At 36.8% G+C, this 18,013-nt stretch overlaps 1 protein-coding gene across 1 annotated transcript in view; it reads left to right on the top strand.

Moving 5' to 3' along the window:
* LOC149262434 (Radical SAM superfamily protein) overlaps window positions 1-3,515 on the top strand; it is a 164,900-nt gene extending 161,385 nt beyond the window's left edge. Inside the window, exons 6-8 of the mRNA XM_089424563.1 lie at window positions 721-890; window positions 2,869-2,968; window positions 3,097-3,515. Of these exons, the coding sequence (XP_089280689.1) occupies window positions 721-890; window positions 2,869-2,968; window positions 3,097-3,366 (540 nt within the window). The 3' untranslated portion in view covers window positions 3,367-3,515. The remainder of the gene's footprint in view (window positions 1-720; window positions 891-2,868; window positions 2,969-3,096) is intronic.
* The last annotated feature ends 14,498 nt before the right edge of the window (window positions 3,516-18,013 follow it).

Genomic DNA, 18,013 nt, shown 5'->3' with positions numbered 1-18,013 from the left:
GCTTCCGCTAAATTTCTAATTAGATTTAACTTTTTAAGATGATTCATATATTGCTGGACAATGTGTGAAACTACACAAGTAGGATGAAAATTAATTGAAAAGTACTTAAGAATCGAAGGGTTATTATCTATGTTTTGGCTGCCAAAAGAATTTATAGTTGGATGACTGTTTTCAGTCTCTTCAGTGTTTGTAGATGATGCACAGAGATTGATTGACTTTTAGGAGTGCATTGCATTTTATGCAAAGTGAAATTTTATTATAGATTTCTAAAAGCTGAGGAAGGTATCCTCTCTCTTGCGGGCATCTCTCCGGCTATTCTTTGGAAGGCTACTGTTGCTGGAAAACTTGTAACCGTAAAGACCTTTACTTTTGGTTGGTTGTAAACTATGGAATTATTTCTTTACCTCACATCTCTCATTAATATTTCCACGTTCTGCCTCTCTGACTTATCAAAGATTTAAGCTTTGGACAGATCACGGGAATTTGAACTTTTCTATTCACTTTGTACATTTTTTGGTTATTGCCCAGTTTCTTTTAAAGGCTCATCTCATAGTTTACTTGGATAGAAGTTTCTTGAATTTAATTGTGTGACAAGAGGGAAATATAACTAATACACTGTGTGTTGTTATCCTAAGATATCAATATCATCTTATCTTTAATGCTTCTGAAGGGAGTACCCTGATAGTTCTATAACCAAATTGAAAATATGTTTCCATGCAGGTGGGGGTTATTCACTGCATTAATAACTTAAAGAATGATTTGCCAAATGTAAATCTTGCGGTATCGCTTCATGCACCATTGCAAGAGGTCCGTTGTCAGATAATGCCAGCGGCACGTGCTTTTCCTCTTGGAAAGCTAATGGATGCACTACGTGCTTATCAAGAACACAGGTGAGTTTCATTTCAGTTTTGGGTATGTTAAAGACTGTCAAAATTTATCTTATCTATAGTGGTGGAGGGCACTGGCATGGGTCATCTGATTGATTGCTGTGATTCCTATTATTTTAGTTGTCCACATTCACATGAAACAGTAGAATGTTAAAGGTCTCTAGAATTCACTTTTCCACAGTTGAACCTGATTGCTTTGCATATTCCCTCATTCTGTAAGTATAAAACTGTAATGAGAGAAATTAGCAAGTACACAGTTTATTAGACTCTGCGATCTGAAAAAATTCATGATAAAATTTAGACTGCAAGAAACACACGATAAAACCTGAAATTTTGTACTAGGTACTATTTTTGTCAAAATTGTAACTAGGTTCGGTCTTCATAATTATGTTTTTGAGTCAAAATAAAATTTATTTTATGATTTATCATGTCCCATTTGGACATTTAAAAGAAAGAAAATTGAATTTTAAAAATTTGCTTTTATGTCTCCAAGTTGACCAAGTCAGCCCTCCAGAAGTCAAGTTAGCCTGCCCAAGAGACGTGCCCCTTCGCATAAACAAACAACTATAAATAGAGCCAATTCATCTCCATCAAACATAGACTTCGGATGATCTGATACGAGGCAGAAGTACAAGGATCCTGAGGCAGAAAGTGTGAGATTCCTGAGGCACTATTCTTCAAGGAAGAGCGAAGTTCTTGAGGCACATTTTCTGTGATTAAGCGAGCTATCAAGAGTACTATTCTTCTGTGGAAAGCAAAGTTCCTGAAGCACATTCTCTGTGGTAGAGCGAGCTACCTGAAGCACTATTCTTCTGTGATTATGCGAGCTCCCTGAGGCTATAATCTTCTATGTTTATGTGAGTTTCTGGAGCATATTCTTCTGTGGTTAAACAAGTTCCCGAGGCACTTTATTTCAGTGGTATATGGCATCCTAAGGACAGATTTATGGACAGTTTTGTGAACAATATTATGGGCAGTCTTGATGGAGGGCTGACTTGGCACTTGGGTAATTGGTCCACTGATCAGTTTGTCTATGCCTTGGATTCCTCTCTTGTTGACAAAGATTCTATAAGGAAAGGATTGCTGGGTTTTCCCCTTGTGGGTTTTGCCCTGCCCACTGGCCTAATTTCCGGTGTTTCTTGTCTCTTTGTGCACTGTGATCTCTACTCTCTTGAATAATTAAGTGTATAATTGCTTGATGAGATAATTGAATGAAGTAAATGCTAAAAGTAAACATATATAACAGTCACAAGTGATTATCTTGATTAGAAATTCTAGCTTGCAAACTAATTTCAACAATTTTGACTGATCAGTTTTTATGCCCTTGGCCTGCACATGGTATGGGATTGGACGTTGCCATTATTTATTTTTGTTAAACTTTAACCGAGTTCTTTTATTGCCATGTAAATAGGTGAGACATACAAAAGCTTTACATCCAAGGCATTTCTGTTGTTGAGAAGCATTGTAAACTCGTAACTGTAAAGTGGCTACTTGGGAAAATCACAACAAATTAACACCATGCCATAAAATAACAAGAAATGGCTGAATACGAGTTTTTATTAGTGACGTTCTTTTTGAATCAATGTTACATAGAAGGTATGCCCATGGGGCATAGAATAGACAGTGACAGGGTGTTCTGTTGAGACACTTTGTTGTGTAAAGGTCACTGGTTCGAAACTCTGTGGGCAAAAATCCAGTGATGCTGAGGGCTGGTGTGGTCCAGGCTGGGTGTGATCCCTTGGTGATTTTGATGGCTTAAATGCCCTTAGGTCACAGCTACTCAAACCACAGGTTAGATGTGCCAGTCATCTCAGAACTGACATAACCTAGTAAACAAAACAAAATATGTTACATAGAAGATATGAATGCTTGGAATATAAATTTAAATTTCCATGCATTTGCTTAGCAAGGAGAGGCAGATTATATATCTTGGAGTTCATATCTAACCAAGATTAATTTCCATATGCACTGTCTTTTGCAGTAAACGCAAAATTTTTATAGAGTACATTATGCTGGATGGAATTAATGATCAAGAACAACAAGCACATTTGTTAGGAAAGTTGCTAGAAGAGTATGACGTTGTGAGTATCCTTCTAAGAACTTTTTTCTCCTGTTTATATTTTACGTAGACTTTGATTTATGTCTTTAGTTATAAGTTATAACCGTTTTGGGGGTTCTTCATTTCTATTTTTGATCTGGTACTGTGCAGGTGGTAAATTTGATACCCTTTAATCCTATTGGCAGTATCAGCAAATATAGGACAAGTAAGAAGGAAAATGTAGAATTATTTCAAAAGATTCTTAGGGGTGTCTACAACATCAGGACAACAGTTCGTCAGGAAATGGGCCAGGACATTAGTGGTGCATGTGGTCAACTTGTCGTAAATCTTTCAGACAAGAAATTGCCTGTAAAGATGGAGTATAGTGAAAAGTCAGATGGAATCCCTGATATTGAAGATCTTTCCATTCTGAGGAGTTAACATGCTATGTGTCAATCTCATGGAGATGGAGCTCATCTTCTTGTGCTTTGCTCCTTTTTTCTGTTGTGGATTAATATTTGTTAATTGTTCTAATTTTATTTTGGTTACAATAAATGACATTGCTATTCTGTTTGCCCTCTTTTGCTCAATTTTTATATCACATGCAAGATGCATTCTATATTGTTTATCCTCGGACCTCAGTAGAGTCAACAAATATAATTTTTTCCAAGGGTCAGATAATAGAACAGAGAGCTATATGCACCAGGTAAAACTAATAAAGTCGTTTATTTTGAAGTTAAATTTCTTGCCAATGTGTGATGATATCATGTTAGGGATGGAGGTCTCCTGAAGCTGAAGTGAGAAAACTATGAATGATGAATGTTTAGAGAGTGGAATAAATCTATCGAGGGGTTTTTGTAACCCCCATCATTATGTCTAGTGTAAACGTTGAAGTTTTGATTGTAATAAATGATAGATGTTGATGGGAACCCAAGGCCAAAGTCATGTATGAGGGAAAGATAGGACAGACTTCGAGATGTAAACTCCACCGTGGGAAAATCTCAAGATTTTGAATGATGATTGTAAATAAATAATAAAAGTTATTGGATGTGGTGGTCCAAGTCCTGGGATACACATGTTCATGTGTCGGATCCAGATCTGGCCTGTGTCGGGGCCAGGTATGGCAGGGCATGGATCTGTATCTGGGAATGGTTAGATGAAGGTATCCAAATCTGAAATGATGGATAAGGACATGATGTATCCAACCAAAAAAGTGAAAAGAAGAGTAGTTAAAAAATTTCATGTGTATAAAGAAACCCTTGTGATTCATAACTAGACCAAAACACAACTGTTCCAGTTTCCTAGCTTTCCCTGGTTTAGCTTGTCAAGTTTTCAGATTTTCATAACAACATTAGTATTTTCTAGTTTTTGACTATAATTTGGTTCTCAGGATTCCTCATTTCAATTTGGTTTTCAAACACCAACACACACTACTTTCTAGGTTTAGTATACAAATCTGATCTGTACATATAATCTCTAGGAGGGAATTATATATGTGTGTAGGGCAACCTAAAAATTGGAGACATCTTCACCAAACAAAACTGGGTTTAGGAAACAAATCTGATCTGTACATATTTTTATCATATAAACTTTAGGGCATATTTTTTTTTTTTAATGCATTTGTGGCAAATTTTAATAGATTAGATACATCTTCATCAACCAAAACATGGCTGAGCAACCCACACTTAATGGATGTCTAGTGCATATTTGGCGAGGTCTCCTCAAGTCCAAAGCATCCATGCCTCATATTCAGTGGTGTCCTTTGGACAAGTGTTAAGTGATTCGTGGATTTGTAGCCTTTCCTCAAACAATCTCCAAGAAACCCATTCGTGGATTTGTAGCCTTTCCTCAAACAATCTCCAAGAAACAAGGGTTTCAGTCCTAAAACAATCACAAACAAGAGTATGAAGTGTTACATACAGTTTCCTATAGTGTTATATTTTTTTAATGAAGTGTCACATTTTTATATAACTTCCTTGTCTAGCACCACCCTTCAACCCTCTAACATAAAAAACAAAATAAAAACTTCTTGGGCTCTCGTACCAAGGACAATTACCCAATTACAATACCCAACAATCTCAACAAAGATATTGAGATTGAGATTGTTGGGTATTGTAATTGGGTAATTGTCCTTGGTACGAGAGCCCAAGAAGTTTTTATTTTGGTTTTTATGTTAGAGGGTTGCAAGGTGGTGCTAGACAAGGAAGTTGTCACTTCTTTCAGGAAGTTGTTGCCTCTTCCTAGTGGATGCTCGTAAACCAGGGGTTGTAGCTCCTCCCAGTAGCGGTTGGTAAATATCTTGGGGTTGTAGCTGGTAAACTGGAAGTTGTAGGTTCCCTTGTAATATAAATAAATTGTTCATATAATTCTTATGTACTTCTTGATGTAATGTTATTGGTTAATGCTTTTGATACTAAATTGTAAAGAAAAAGGAAATATTGATTCACCCTCCCCCCCTAGTATTTCCAACAACTTCTTGTATTTTAATGGTCCATGAAAATGCATATTTGGTTGAACCTACTAAATTACCACAAATAGGTAGTCATATCCTTTCTTGGTTATTGGCAAATGTCCCACAAAATCAATGGAAATGTTTTTCCAAGGATGAGTGGGTACATGTAATGTATGGTATAGACCTTTCTTCCTGTCACTATGTTTGTTGGTACAACAAAGTTTACTTACTCTAATATACTGTAGTGTGTTACATCTTTTTGCATCCTAGGGCAGTACACATGCCTTTGTAAGTTGCCAATTGTCTTCCCAATGCCAAAATGTCCTACAACCTTGGAGGTGCGAACCTCTTTGATAAATTGTGATTGTTTAGCCTTAGGAACAAAAAGATTGTCCAACTTGTAGAGTAACCCATTTGGAGACAATAGTCAAATTTGTTGTTGCCATCTTCCACATGTTTTTAGCCTTGTAGTTGCTAAAACACCTCCTTAAAGTCCTAATTTTTTTGTGTATGCCTCTTTATATGCATCATAGGTGAAAGGCTCCATGTGCATTAGAGTTAATAAAATAATTTTGGATGTGAGTGGCCTTGAAAGAATGTTTGTCAACCTATTTGTGCTACCCTTATTGTATTTGATGACTAGATGGAATTTCTTTAAAACACCCATCCAGTTGTAATAGGTTTGTTGTAGCTTACTCTGGCCCATCCAGTTGTAATAGGTTTGTTGTAGCTTACTCTGGCCTTGTAGGTATTGTAGCAGTTGGTGACCTGTGTGGATGATGATCTCCTCACCCATCAGATAATGCTTCCACTTTTTAATAGCATGTACTAGGGCATAGGGTTCTTTGTCATATGTAGGATAGTTGAGACCCACCCCATTATAACATACAAAGTTTTCTCCTTGCATTAAAACCACTCCCATGACATGCTCACTTGCAATTCATCAACTTCAAAAAAGTAGTTGGTGCATTACATAAACCAAATGGCATAACCAACCATCCATATAAACCTTTCCTTGTTGTTTTCAAGGCAATCTTCAAGGTGTCTTCTTCGTTGATGAGTACTTGGTGGTACTTCGATTTGAGGTCCAAGTTGGTGAATTGTTTTTCATGCTAAAATTGATATAACAAATTGATCCTAGATAGAGGGTATTGATTTTTGAATGTAATCTTGTTTAATGCTCTATAATTGATGCATATTTGCCAAGTCCCACCCTTCTTTGGTACAATTATGATGGGTGACCCACAAGGTAAGGTGCTTGCGAATCACACCTTGCTCCAACAATTTTTGCAACTCTTTTTCCACTTCATTTGACTCTAGAATGGTTTGTCTATACAACCCAATATTTAGCAATGGAGAGTTTGACAATAATTGTACTTAGTGCTCCACTTCCCTCTTGGGTGATAGTCATTTAAGAACCTGGAACAATAATTTGTATCTAGTAGTAACTCTTCCAACTGATGTTTATACTCTTTATTACACCCCTCCAAGGATCCCTTTACATTTAATGACTCATAATCTAATTGATTCTCTTCAAATAAAAGTAAAACATATTTCTTACTGGGACTAATTAACATCTTTGCTTGGTTGGCAATTACCAGTGAGATCTTCAACTTACATTGGTGTGCATTGATGACGTAGAATTTCCCATCCTTGACCAGGTGGTATTGATTGGCTCTTTACATGAATATTGCATCCTTCACATACACACAAGTGCTTTCAAATACTACTACACAAGCATCAAGGGGTACTACATTCAATTCTAGTTCCTTAATAAAATCAACACTTGCAGTAAATTTAATATTTTGTCGTTTCATTGTGTTGGTCATTGCATCCTTGTTACCCATCCCAATGGAATTGGATATGATGATTGTGAACCTCCATTCCAAGCTTGGTAACATGATATGTTAGTATGATATTAACATGTGAATCGAAGTTGAAAAGAGTGCCAATATTGCTCTTCTTGACTTGGATCTTTGTGGAAGAGTTTGGTCATCTCCTTTTCTTCTTGGTGATGAAGGATACTTAGATTTCCCTTCTTCACTGATGTGCAAACAATCTTCTCATCCATATTGGAGTTGCTTTCAACTTGATTACTAGTATATGTGGCTAAAAGATTTTTTTTCCTTTGAATCCATCTTGTAGTTCTTCAGGTTCAACTTCAGATGTAGTTTCCAACACTTGTCCTTATTATGACCATCAATATTACAATGATTACAATGCTTTCTAGGATCCTTAAACTAATGTGTAGTGGTTTTAATCTTCTTATCATTTTCCCCTTTCCACTTCTTCCTCTCCTTGAAAGCTTCCCGCTGCTCTTTTTTCTTAGAACCACCTGGCTACTCTTTTTTACGACCTTTGATTTCTAGATATTGTGCATGTGATAAGTTTTAAACCGTATATAGTAAGGACATGCATACACAAATTATTAACAAGCATAAAAGTAAAATAATGACAATCACATATTACACAATGATTTACCTCAGAAACCGAAAGTGGAAAAACCAACAAACTATTCAGAGCCACACCTCTAATTTTATCATCAATCAACTTCATTGTTTACAATACAATATATACGATCTCGTGGTATCCAAAACCATTAATCCATTAACCCAAATTAGATTACAACATTAATTCCTTAACTAGAATTAGAAACCATGGGGCACAAAACTGCGAAATTTGAAAACCAGGTGTCAAGAACCACAAAAAGTAAATTAAAAAACAATCCATTTTTTTCAATCACTTGGAATTCACTGTGATGCCCTTGGTATCCTTGAAACATAAGAATTTTGTGTGGCACTAGTTGTGCAAAGAATATAACACATACCCAACATTCTCCCACTTGTTTTCTTTGCATACAAGGGGTCACAAGAGTATATGATCAATAATTCAAGGTAGCAACGCCAATTGTTTCTCTACATCAAGATAACTTCATCGTGCTTATAGGATTTGTTAATGAATCCGCAACAATATTCATAGTGTCCACCTTTACTAGAATTACCTTCTTATCATCAACCATGTCTCTCACAAAGTGATACTGAACATCAATATACTTTGTCTTAAAATGATAAGCTAAATTCTTTGTTAGAAAGATTGCACTCTATCACAATCTAACCCTATAGCTTCCTGAATAATCCCATTACCTGAACACAATCTTTGTAACCATATAGCTTCCTTACTTGGATGAATGCTTGCCATGTATTCAAATTTTGTAGTTAAGTGTCACCACAAATTGTTTTTTGCTCATCCAACTGATTTCTCCTCCAAAAAGGTTAGACACATAACAACTTGCAGATATTCTATGATCCAAGTCAACATCAACAAAACAATGTATATCCAAAACTCTATTTTCTCTAATTATTCCTTGGTAAAAAATTCCATAATTTATAGTCCCACACATACTTGAAAACTCTCTTTACAACTATCCACTGATCCTTTCCTAGTTTTGACACATGCTCAAAACTCCCACTGCATGTGCAATGCCCAATTTAGTACAAACCATTGCATACACCACATTATCAACAAGAATGACATATGGAACACGAGGCATGTCCACTTCTTCTTATATATTGGGACACTAATCCGTTGATAGATTACACCTAGAGGAATAGGGAGCTTGATTGGTCTACATTCCTACATATTGAACATCTACAATATTGTCTCAGGATACTTCCTCCAATTCAACCAAATTTTCCTATTTTCTTGATCTCTTTTACTTTCCATGCCCAAAATAAGATTCGTAGCACCAATATCTTTACTGGCAAATTTAAAGGGCAATTGAGTTTTCACTTCCCTGACGATTTCCATATTTTTCCATGATCAACATATCATCCACATGCAATACCACATAAATCAAATGATCACGTACTAATTTGAAATACACATAGTGATCAACTTTGATCCCTATGAAACCAAGAATCAATATATATATCAAATTTTTGATACACATCCTTGGAGATTGCTTTAATCCATATAGTGAATTTTTCAACTTGCAAACCATCTCCTTATTAGCTTTCATTTTAAAACCTTCTAGCTATTTCATGTAGATTTATTCTTTTAGATCCCCGTTTAATAATGTTGTCTTCACATCCTTCTATTCTACTTCAATATCGAGAGCAACAACAATGGATAAAAGAAATATAACAAAATTTAACTTAGCAGAAAGAGAAATAAAATCTTCAAAACCAATTCCCTCTATTAATGAATAAGCTTTTGCTATTAACCAATATTTGTATACCTCCACTTTACCTTATACATTCAAATCCTTAAGCACCCATTTGCTACCAATTGATTCAAGCTGGATCATTATATTATTTATCATTTATCTTGATGCTTTCAAAGTGGAAAAATTAGAGGAACCATCTTGGTTGGTCTTTTTTATTGAAAAGTCTTAGTTTGGAGAATTGGAGTCTAAAATCCTTTGGGGACATTTTGAGGCATTAAACAAAGTCCTTTTGAGGTCCAAAATTTATTTCTTGTGCTTTATCCCTTGTTTTACAATGATGCAAGAAACACATCAATCATAGTTTATATATAAAACATATGCCTCCTCAAAGTTTACCTTCCAATTTGACAACCATGGTTCATGAGGATGCCACGTCAGCTCCTATTGCTCATGTAAAAAGGTTTAACCATGTATGGAATATGAAGAAGACTCTAGAAGGGTCAAAGTCGTAACTCTAGTTGAGAGTTGAGGGAGTAAAAGTTGATCCTTGGTTGTCTATCGGGCTATGTTAAAACCAATCTACTAGTAGGGGTTCCATTTTATGTTATTATATCTTGTTTCATAGTAAAACAAAGTAACTGGAACTGGGATTTAGAGGGAATAATAGAGAGGGTAAGTGTTGTGTAGCAACTTAACGTACCACAGGTTTAAGGTATCTCCACAGAGAGTTCCTTCTCCTTTGTTTTGTGTTATTTCCATACCAGAGAAAGAGAGAGTGGAGGAACCTCACCTTCCAGTTGGGTTTTCCCTTGTAAGAGTTTCCTGAAGCAAATATTTTTCTTCATTGTGGATGTTGTGCGGTTGTATTTTTTGTTATATATTTTTTGCATTTTATCTATTTCATGCATAAGCATAAAATCAATAATTAACAAATATGGAATCTCGAAGGATTTAATCTTGATAGAATATTTTCTAATTTATTTTGTTAGCTTTGTTGTGACAAACTATCTAGTGGAATATGAAAAACAATTTATAGATCATATTAGTATAAGGGAAAGCTTCTTTGAGGAATCTCGTGGGTAGTTGCAAGGGAAGCTTAGATAGAAAGTAGTAGAACCCTAGCCATGGATGATGAGTTTGTTCACAATAACGTTGATATAGTAGAAGAGAGATTAACAAGGCTAGAAGTGTAGGTCACTGACATCAGCTGCAATATGAACTTCCTCATGGTGGCCCTAACAAAAAAGCTTGGAATCAAAGAATATGGAGGATCTAACTTAGAGTTCAGATTAGAGGATCATGAAGACCTAAAAAATGAGTCAAGGAAGGAACCCAAGAAAGAGCAGTCAAGTTTGAGTCCCATTACCATTCATAATCACTATTAAATATGGAAGTGAAGGTTGACATATAGTCATAACAAGGTGAGATCAATGACTTAAAACTAAATCATTGGTTGTAGCAATTATTAGTGTATTTAGTGTAGATTTTCCTGTAGATTCAAAACTCATGTAATGTACTAAAACACAAGACAAGAATCTATTCTACTCACAACGGAAACCAATGATCGATGAAAACAATAATCGACAAGGGGAAGATAATCAAAGACACATAACAAAATTGTTTCTCTGGGGAAAGCCACTGCTCAAAACCCCGACTATCTATTGCATTAATCAGAAATCTGAGTGATAATACAAAGCTTGTTCTCACAAGAACAATTCCACACAAGTATGATCAACTCTCTGCCTCACAAGCCTGCACTAACCAACACTTAGCCAATTTTTGCTGCTTGCTGAGCCCCTGTTTCCTTGCGCAATTCTTGTGAGGATCAACCCATATTTAATTGGTAAATCCTTCCTCCATAACTGTGCAATCCAAATGTAGATCCTCTTCTGATTACATGCATGATCTGTACAACTCAGATCATTCTACAACTGATAGTACACTGTCCATGCACTCTAGTCTCATTTGAATCTTTCTCTGAATCGACATGTATGAGTTTCTCATGAGGGAATCTTCAGTTAGCTGGAGTAGCACTGAGGATGCACCACTGCACCAGCTCACTACTAGACCTCTACTAGTTCCACAAACAGTTAGAACTAGTTTAACTGTCCATCTCATTCAAACTGAGTTATCTAATTACAACTCAAATAAACTCATCTTGGACCCCTAAAATTTAGGAAGAACATATACATGACTACAGAAAGACTTCCAACTCGAAATTCCTAAGCTAATTAAGTTAATTAAACTTAAGTAACTATTTACAAGTTGCTATGAGAATAAAATTCGATTTTAATTTACATTTTAATTCAAGGACAAATTAAACTGAAATTTCTTGTTGCCATTTCTCAACACTCCTTCTCATCAAGAAAGGGATTATCATCTACCCCGATCATGTCTCTGTGAAACTCGAATTTACATCTTGACAATGCCTTTGTCAATATGTCAGCATTTTGCTCCTCTGTGGGAATGTACTCCAACAACATAATTTGCCTTAATATACAATCTCTAAAATACTGATATCGGATATCAATATGCTTGGACTGATCATGAAAAAATAGATTTTCAGAGAGTTTGATACAACTAAGAATCTCTGATGATAGCTACCTTGAACAAGAGAAATCTCATCTTCTCGAGGTTTTTAGAAAGAATGGTATAGCAAATCTCAAAGCCTCAAGGCCTTTCATAAGGCGTGCAAGGTGCCAAGAGTTAAACCTACTAGTATTGATCCTGTCTCTAAGGTTCATCTCCCGTATATCCAAGGAACCACGGATAGGATTGCCCATATCCTTAGGAGGATTAATGTCGCTTCCTTATTCAGACCTCTCCATACCATTAAGAATTCACTAGGATTTGTTAAAGACCCTATTGACCCTAAAGACATGAAGGGCGTCTACCTTGTTCCCTGCTCCTGTGGTATTCCCTATATTGGGGAAATAGGTAGGTCTATTAAGCAAAGAATCCATGAGCATGTTGCTGATATTAGACACAATCGATCCCGCTCATCAGCCCTAGCCAAGCATGTAGAGAAAACAAATCACCATGTCTGCATTGAAGAGTCCAAAGTCATTGCCAGGGTGGATCACTTCCACCATAGGAAGCTTAGGGAAGAAATTGAGATTGAAAGGCATGCCAAAAATCTTAATAGGGATGAAGATTGGAAATTAAGCAAGAGTTGGACTCCAGCCCTCACTTCTTGATTCCTCCCACTCCTCTCCTTGGTTATTTTATTTCTAGCTCTTCATTTTATTTGTTTTATTGTTTTCATGAATCTTTTTCTTTTTTCTTGTTTCCTCCTTTTCATTCATTTTATGTTTCTACCTTGTTTCCCCTCTTAATTTTCTGAATTTTATAAATTTTGAGTCTTTCTCTTACTTTTATTTTGAGCATTATTATTATTAGGTCTCTTAATATATCTAAGAAATGTATATAATTTTTATATTTAATTTTAATTAGTAAACCCTCCTCCCCCCCTTTTCATTTTTATATTTTGATCTCTTTAACTTGGGTTCTCTTCCTTGATCTTGGGTATATATTTGATTAAGGTAGCCCTGTAGATTGTTATAAACTAGTAATATCTAATTAATTACTAAAACATTAAAATAGAATATTGACTCAAGAGTAGATTTAAAGACTTTGATATGATGAATAAAGTATTTAAAACATTTGTAAATAAATATATATTAATTTAACACCTTAATTAATGTTTAAAATCAATATAATATTTATTTAGTCCTAACTGCTAGTTTTTAAACCAATATATAATATTTTAATTATTTATTTTTATTTTTATTCCTAACAACTAGTTTTTAGCCAAATATATTTTATTATTACCTTTTTAACTAATTTAACTAATTTACCAATAGCTAGTTTTCAAACAGCTAATTTTGGGCAATGATGCATCCATACTATTTATTCCTTAAGATCCACTGATTCTTCACCTTGTCCTGAGGATGGACCACATTAGTTGGTTCGAAACGTCGACCAAATCTTGATTATGTGATTAATTCGAAAGACATCTATCTACAACTCTGATTATCGCAATAAATCACAATTGGATCCATCTGCTGACCAAATAAACCAACCAGAATCTTCCTCATCCAGATGGCCTCACATGCTGCCTAACTTGCTGTTGTGTACTCTACCTTTGCCGAACTGAGTGTAACCAATCTTTGTTTCCTGATGTACCAAGAAACTGTTGTTGACCCAATACTAAAGATCCCTCCTGATGTGCTCTTCTTATCAGATGGACTCACTGCCCAATTTGCGTCAGTGAAGCCTTAAAGCTTCACTCCCTCTGTCTGTCTGTACCACAATCCATATTGAGTAGTGCCCTTGAGGTATCTCAACACATGCTTTGTTGCCTTCCAATACAACTTGGTAGGCCTAACCATCGCTTGACTAAGTTGGTTAACTACATAGCACATATCTGGTCGTGTGTTCACCAAATACATGAGTGAACCCACAAGCTTCCTATAAACAATAGCTTCCACTACTTCCCCTGAAGTAGCATCTTCCTTCCTCCAGTTACCTGCTAGAGGAGTCTCCATGGGTTTTCTTCTCTCCATGCAGAACCTCCTGAGTATCTCATTGGCATACTTGCCCTGAGACAAACAATTCCCCATCACCCTACCATACTTCCATGCCAAAAAAGTAATGCATGAGCCCCATGTCCTTCATCTCAAACTCTCTTGCAAGGTCCTCCTTGCAAGACTTGATCAGTTGATCATCACCTATCAAAATCAAATCATCGACATATAACACAATGATCAACAATTTACCTTCCACCACTATGTGGTATAGGTTTGCATCCGCTTCACTCTTGGTGAAGCCCAACCTGGTGAAGTAGCTATCGATCCTGGTGTATTAAGCACATGGTGCTTGTTTCAGCCCATACAACGCTCTCTTGAGTCGGCACACATGTGAGTCACATCAATTTGAGACACAAACAATGGTTTACTCAATGAGACAACCTTCCTTAATGGCTGCTCCACATCAATCTGAGGTTCCTCAAACTTAGGAGCTAAAAGCTCCTCAATTGCATGTAGCTCAAGAAATCGCATGGCCTTCTCCTCATCGAATCTGACATCCCTGCTAACCACTGTCATCTTGATAGTCGGCAAGTACACCCGATAGTTGTGAGGTGTATCAATGTACCCCACAAATGTCCCCAACTCTGTTGTCGGTTCAAGCTTCTTCCGTGCATCTTTGTTCACATGGAAATATACCAATGACCCAAAAATCCTGAAGTGACCAGAATTTGGCCTATTACCGGAATAAGCCTTCTCTAGTGTCTTAATCCCAAGTATTCGATGTGGGATACGGTTTTGCAAATAAACCGTTGTGTCACATGCCTTAGCCCGCAAGTGTAGTGGTAGGCTATGATTGTGCAACATCGCTCATGCTGTCCCTACAATGATTATGTTCTTCCTCTCAACCACCCCATTATATTGTGGGTTATGGGGTGTCGTCAAGTCCCTTTTAATCCCTTCTATTTCACAAAAGTTCTTAAACACATTTGAGGCACTCTCACCATCGTTATCACTCCTCAGAGCTTTAACCTTCTTGCCAAACTCTTTCTCAACCAATGCTTTAAATTCACGAAACTTTGTGAAAGTTTGATCCTTCTTCTACATGAAAATTATCCAGCATTTACGAGAAAAGTCGTCAACAAATATAAAATAATACTTGTGTTTGGTCGTGGATCCTGTCAAGAATGGTCCACACACATTTGAATGGACTCGCTCTAGAATTGCCTCTGCATCTCTATCTCTGTCCTAAAAGGAAGTCTTGCCATTTTTCCCAAAGTACACCCTTTGCATGTATCAACTTGCTCTAGTGTACCTTTGGGAAGACCAATATATATCTGTTGCATGATTTTCAAATCCCCATGATGCAAGTGGCCCAATCGCCTGTGCCACAACTCGCCAACGTCTCGGCTCTACACCTTCTCTGCTTTTGTGCTCAAAGCAACACAATCCTCTACCTTCTTCTTATAGAGATTCTTAACTCGAATCCTTATCTTCTTTACTTGACCCGTGCCTATGTGTCGAAGGAACGCCTTTCCTTTCGAGAAGATCACATCATAGCCTCTATCCTCAAGCATGGCAATCGATACTAAGTTCTTCTTCAACCCGAGCAAATACATAACATCCCGCAAGGTGAGAGGAGAACCCTACTCCCTCTGAAAAGTAACCGTGCCCAATCTAGTCGAACTATACCTCTCGTCGTTAACCATCTCAATGCATTTGGAGATATTTCTCCTCTAGGTCACTGAACAATTCCTTATCACCAATCATGTAGAATGAAGCTCCATTGTCCAGGGACCATACACTACCCATCATTGATGACACCATGCATGCAATGGGAGTAAAGTCCAATTCGAGTTGAGAGGCCAAGGCCTCACCCACCGCTCCCCGTGAGGACTTCTTCGTAGAATTCTTGAGTGAACAATTTATAGCAAATTGGCTCAACTCATGACAATGCAACTACTTAACTTTCGTCATGTCTTTCTTCTTATCTCCATGGCAAGAATCTGATTTGGAATGAGACACCTTCCTTTTCCATTTCCTTGCCTTACTCACTAAGTCATAGTTTTCCTCATCATTAGTCTTTGATGAGGAACCATCTTTGGTGTTCCTTATGATTTCCTCCAGCGTCAAATCCGACCACAGTTGTTCCCAATCTGGCATCTTTTCCCTCCCATTGAGTGAGTCTTGATAGCTGTTCCAACTCTTGGGAAGGCCTAGGAGAGCTAGGCTCACCATATCATCCTCAACAACGGTTATTCCAACACTTCCAAGCTCATCATGACAGTCAGTGAACTTGGTCAAGTATTTTGGAAAGGTCTCACCTTTCTCCATCTTGATTTTTCAAAGTTTGTCTTTCAGTGCCAACTTCCTATGGTCAATGTTGTTCTGGAATAGGTCCGTCAATGCTTTCCAAATAGCATATGTAGTTTCCTTCCCATGAAGTTTCAAGACAATGTGGTATCGAACTCCCTCAAGGATTATCCGCCTCACCTTTGCCACACACTTATTCCATTCGACTAGATTCTGTGCATTCGATGCTGCTAGCTTAGGAATATCTTGATCAACGAATTCCTTCAAGCCATTATCCTCTAGCACAACCTCCATTCTTTCCTTCCAGGTTATATAATTCAAGTTGCCTTCCAAGGCATACTCAAGCCACAAACCGTAGAATGCCATCTGCCAATCCTGAAGTATGTATTGCAAATTCGAATTTCACCTGTAACCCAAAAACTCAAAACTTCGAAATCTCCTCTAGCATACTGTCTTCAACTCCGATACCATGTAGATTTCCCTGTATATTCACAATTCACAACTCATGTAATGTACTAAAACACAAGGCAATAATCTACTCTACTCTTTAAACAACAGAAACTAATGATCGATGAAAACAATAATCTGCAAGAGGAAGATAATCAAAGACACATAACACAATTTTTTCTCTGGGGAAAGCCACTCCTGAAAACCCCAAATATCTATTGCATTAATAAGAAATTTAAGTGATAATACAAAGCTTGTTCTCACAAGAACAATTCCGCACAAGTATGATAAACTCTCTGCCTCATAAGCCCGCACTGACCAACACCTAACCAATTTCTGTTGCCTGTTGAGCCCCTATTTCCTTGCGCAATTCCTGTGAGGATAATCCCATATTTAATTAGGAAATCCTTCCTCCATAACTGTGCAATCCAAATCTAGGTCCTCTTCTGATTGCATGCATGATATGTACAACTCAAATCATTCTACAACTGATAGTACATTTTCCCTGCACTCTAGTCTCAACTGTGTCTTTCTCTGAATTGACATGCATGAGTTTCTCATGAGGGATTCTTTAGTTAGCTAGAGAAGCACCGAGGATGCACCAGTGCACCAACTCACTGCCAGACCTCTGTTAGTTCCATAAATAGTTAGAACTAGTTTAATTGTCTATAACTTAGTCAAACTGAGTTATCTAATTACAACTCAAATAAACTCATCCTGAACCTCTAAAATTTAGGAAGAACATATACATGACTACAAAAAGACTTCCAACTCGAAATTCCTAAGCTAATTAAGTTAATTAAACTTAATTAACTATTTACAAGTTGCTATGAGAATAGAATTCGATTTTAATTCACAGTTTAATTCAAGGAAAAATTAAACTGGAATTTCTTGTTTCCATTTCTCAACATTTAGTGTTCACCATATAGATGAGGAGCAAAAAATATCGTTTTCTAGATTAAAGTTAGAGGGCCATGCTCTAACCTGGTGGGAAAACCATATGGAGAAACTTAAGCTGGAGGGTGATCCCTAATAACTAAGTGGAGGAATTTACAACTCTCATAAAGTCCCAATTCTACCCCGTTTGGTATGTAGAGGACCAATGGATTCGATGACACTACTTTAGGCATAAGAAGGAGCAAAGTGTACATGATTACATCAGTGAGTTGAAGTAGATAGCCATCA

The sequence above is a fragment of the Pinus tabuliformis genome, chromosome 6 (genome assembly GCF_031772625.1).
Source record: "Pinus tabuliformis cultivar Carrire ecotype Pingquan chromosome 6, CPIR1, whole genome shotgun sequence".
Taxonomy (NCBI): Eukaryota; Viridiplantae; Streptophyta; class Pinopsida; order Pinales; family Pinaceae; genus Pinus; species Pinus tabuliformis.
Note: the sequence above shows the minus strand (reverse complement) of the source record. Positions and strands in the feature narration are given on the sequence as shown.